The sequence below is a fragment of the Engraulis encrasicolus genome, chromosome 1 (assembly GCF_034702125.1).
Source record: "Engraulis encrasicolus isolate BLACKSEA-1 chromosome 1, IST_EnEncr_1.0, whole genome shotgun sequence".
NCBI lineage: Eukaryota > Metazoa > Chordata > Actinopteri > Clupeiformes > Engraulidae > Engraulis > Engraulis encrasicolus.
Genome location: NC_085857.1, coordinates 14,880,278 through 14,883,313, shown reverse-complemented (window position 1 = coordinate 14,883,313; position 3,036 = coordinate 14,880,278). Strand labels below are relative to the sequence as shown.

The 3,036-nt window shown below is 44.8% G+C and overlaps 1 protein-coding gene across 1 annotated transcript; it reads right to left on the bottom strand.

Annotated features, from left to right (window-relative positions):
• Positions 1-482: 482 nt before the first annotated feature.
• Positions 483-1,816, bottom strand: LOC134449458 (uncharacterized). The gene has a single exon (XM_063199448.1). It carries the CDS (start codon positions 1,705-1,707, stop codon positions 766-768), a length of 942 nt encoding a protein of 313 aa, XP_063055518.1. The 5' UTR covers positions 1,708-1,816; the 3' UTR covers positions 483-765.
• Between the last annotated feature and the right edge of the window lie 1,220 nt (positions 1,817-3,036).

The window sequence follows — 3,036 nt, the reverse complement described above, 5'->3', positions numbered from 1 at the left end:
AAACAAAAAAAACATCACTTGGAATCACCTTGAAATTAAATCTTGTGTGCCTGCTGGCGTCTCTAACCTCCGTTCTAGTTGAACTTCTAGGCATTCCATCAGCGAGCTCCTACTCAAGCCACACGCTGTCCAATTATAAGCCAGGTGAAGCAATTAAGCAGTGCCAAGCACCGGGCTCCACTCAACGTCACCTATTTCCAACACATTCCAAGGTTTATACTTAATTTGGCCAGCAGGTGTCACACAAAAAGAAAATAAATACAAATGGCTCCTACACACCGGCCCCCTTATTGGTACCGGGCAAGGTACAATAACAAACACAAATAAGGAGCCATTAAGATAACGTAAACCAGCATCAAATGCATATTACCATAAGTCAATCATCACATTGTACACAATTTCACAGAATTCCCTTTTTTTTTTGCAAGAATGTTTCAAGAGCTCAAATACGTTAGAGTCCGTCTTGTTAATAGCATATCAGAGTTCGTATGCCTTTAAGGCATGAGTCAAAGTCCATTTCAAGTTATGTATGTTGTGCGTATTGTCTGTGTATGTAAACGTCGCTCATGAGTGCGCGAAATGTGACGCTCGTGTGTGAACGAATAGATCCGTAGATCTACAGAGTCCATTGTCCATGTGAGCGCGTGTGAGACAGGAACCGTCAGTATATATGAGAGGTCACACAAGCAATGAGTTATGTTCATATCACATGTTATATCACATTCATTCATGTTCATGGTATGCCACGCTATAACTTACTCATGTTCACATGTCATTTAGCAATAAGCACACCTTTGTAATTGGTCTTTCCAAGACGCTCGTCTTGGTTTTCAAGGTTACACTACGAACCACCCCCTTTGAATCCTTTTTAGTGTCTATAACCCTCCCCAACATCCAAGACGCCCTAGGGGCTGTAGGGTCAGCTATTAACACAACATCTCCACTCATGTAGTTGCGTTTCTTTCTTAACCATTTTTGCCTCTCCTGTAGGGTAGGAAGATATTCCCTAACCCACCGCTTCCAGAATGTGTCAGCTAGGTACTGTACTTGTTTCCACCTACGCTTATTGTATGTGTCTGTTTTCTGAAACAAGCCTGGAGCTAGTGTGGGCTGACCTTTGAGGAGTAAAAGGTGGTTGGGTGTCAAAGGTTCGAGATCATTTGGACTGTCAGAGATGGTGGTAAGTGGGCGACTATTAATGACTGCCTCTACTTCACAGAGAAAGGTATGAAGTGACTCGTCATCCAGGGGTTGAGCTTTGGTTAATGCCAGGAGTGTTTGTTTTACTTGTTTTATTAATCTTTCCCAAACCCCTCCATAATGTGAGGCGGCTGGTGGGTTGTAGATCCATTCTATGCCCTTCTGCTGTAGAGCAACTTGTAATTTGTGGCTTCTGTTCCATTCCTTTATGGCACTCCTGAGCTCACGGTCAGCAGAAATTAGATTCGTTCCATTATCCGATCTAATCTGCTGTACTTGTCCTCTTCTGCTCACAAACCTACGAATTGCATTAATGCATGAGTCGGTGTCAAGTGAGCTGGCCACCTCTAAGTGTACTGCCCTGGTTGTGAGGCACGTGAAAATGACACCATATCTTTTAACTTCGCCACGTCCCCTTTTCACTGTTATTGGGCCGAAGTAATCTGCTCCAACGTACGTAAAGGGAGGCAAATCAGGTGTCACCCTCTCTTGTGGGAGGTCTGCCATCTTTTGCTCACCTAAGCGTGCATGCTGCCTTCTGCAGAACACACATTCTGATCTGATTTTTCTAGCCAGAGCATTTGCTGCTGGTATCCAGTACTGTTGTCTTAATGTGGCCAACATGTGGTTCCTTCCGCAGTGTCCTAGTCGTTCATGAATGTGTCTTAGTAACACCTTGGATACATGGTGGTGCTTTGGGAGGATGACAGGATAATAATAATAATAATAATAATAATTGTATTTGTATAGCACTGTGTCATACAAGGCATGTAACTCAAAGTGCTTAACAAATGGGAAAAAAAACATTGTTAGAGATAGATTTAAAAGGAGAGGTATAGAGGAGAGGCAGAAAAAGCAGGAAGGCAGAGGAAGAAGAGATAGACAGAGATTGTAGAGTCATAAGGTCAACGTAGGTTAGGACCAGGATTCTTAGATGTGTAAGGTCCATAGTGGCTGGGCCTATCATAAGTCATAGATAGTCACACAGAGATTGGGCGCTCAGGTGCGGCCCCTGGTGGCATCAGGGGTGAGGAAAAACTCCCTTTCGCTTGATTCATAGTTTGTGAGGGGGAAAAAAAGCTCAGTGAGGTCTGAGAAAAAAGACCCCCTGTAGTCAGGAAGAAACCTCAGGCAGAGACCAGCGGCCACCTAGGGGAGCCCCCTGCCAGGGCTGGATTGCGAGTAGTAAGGGCGCTGCGGCGGCTGGGACACTATGACGCCTTGGCAGCTAGGAGTTGGCAAGGATGAAGAGGTGGGTCTTCAGCTGCTTCTTAAAGGAGTCGACGGAGGTGGCTGATCGGATCTCGATGGGGAGGGCGTTCCATCTCTTGGGCGCATAGCAGGCATAGCAGGATGTTTCTGACTCTCTGGCATGGCCATTCTGCTCAGCCTTCCTCCTGTAAGCATTAGTCCATTTTGCAGCATTGGATCAAGCGTACGAATGTGGCTATGACGGCTTATGTATGCATTTTTCCTTTGCAAGGTCTCCATTTCCTCAGGGAATGCTTCCAGTTGAGTGTATTGGATTATTGCATTTTCTGCTCTTTTAAGGTCATTCAATGTTACAGGTTGTGTGATCATGCATTTTTTCACTGACCTCATTTTTCTTTCCAACAGGTCTTTTCTTTCAGGTGTGGGATTGGTCCCGGTAAGTTTGGTAAGTACTTCCTTTCGCTTACGACTTAGGTTCAAGAGCAGGTCTTTCAGTTTCAGGAGCCATGCGACTGCTCTGGTAAGTTTGTTCCAGTTTGAGTGATGGTGAATGAATGCATGGGTAGGATTTTGTTGTTCCTTCACCAGTATGTTCATCATGACAACATCCTTTTTCACTTCCAT

Bases quoted from the DNA above. Each gene is read 5' to 3' on its own strand.
- LOC134449458 (XM_063199448.1), bottom strand. From the start codon at position 1,707: ATGGCAGACCTCCCACAAGAGAGGGTGACACCTGATTTGCCTCCCTTT.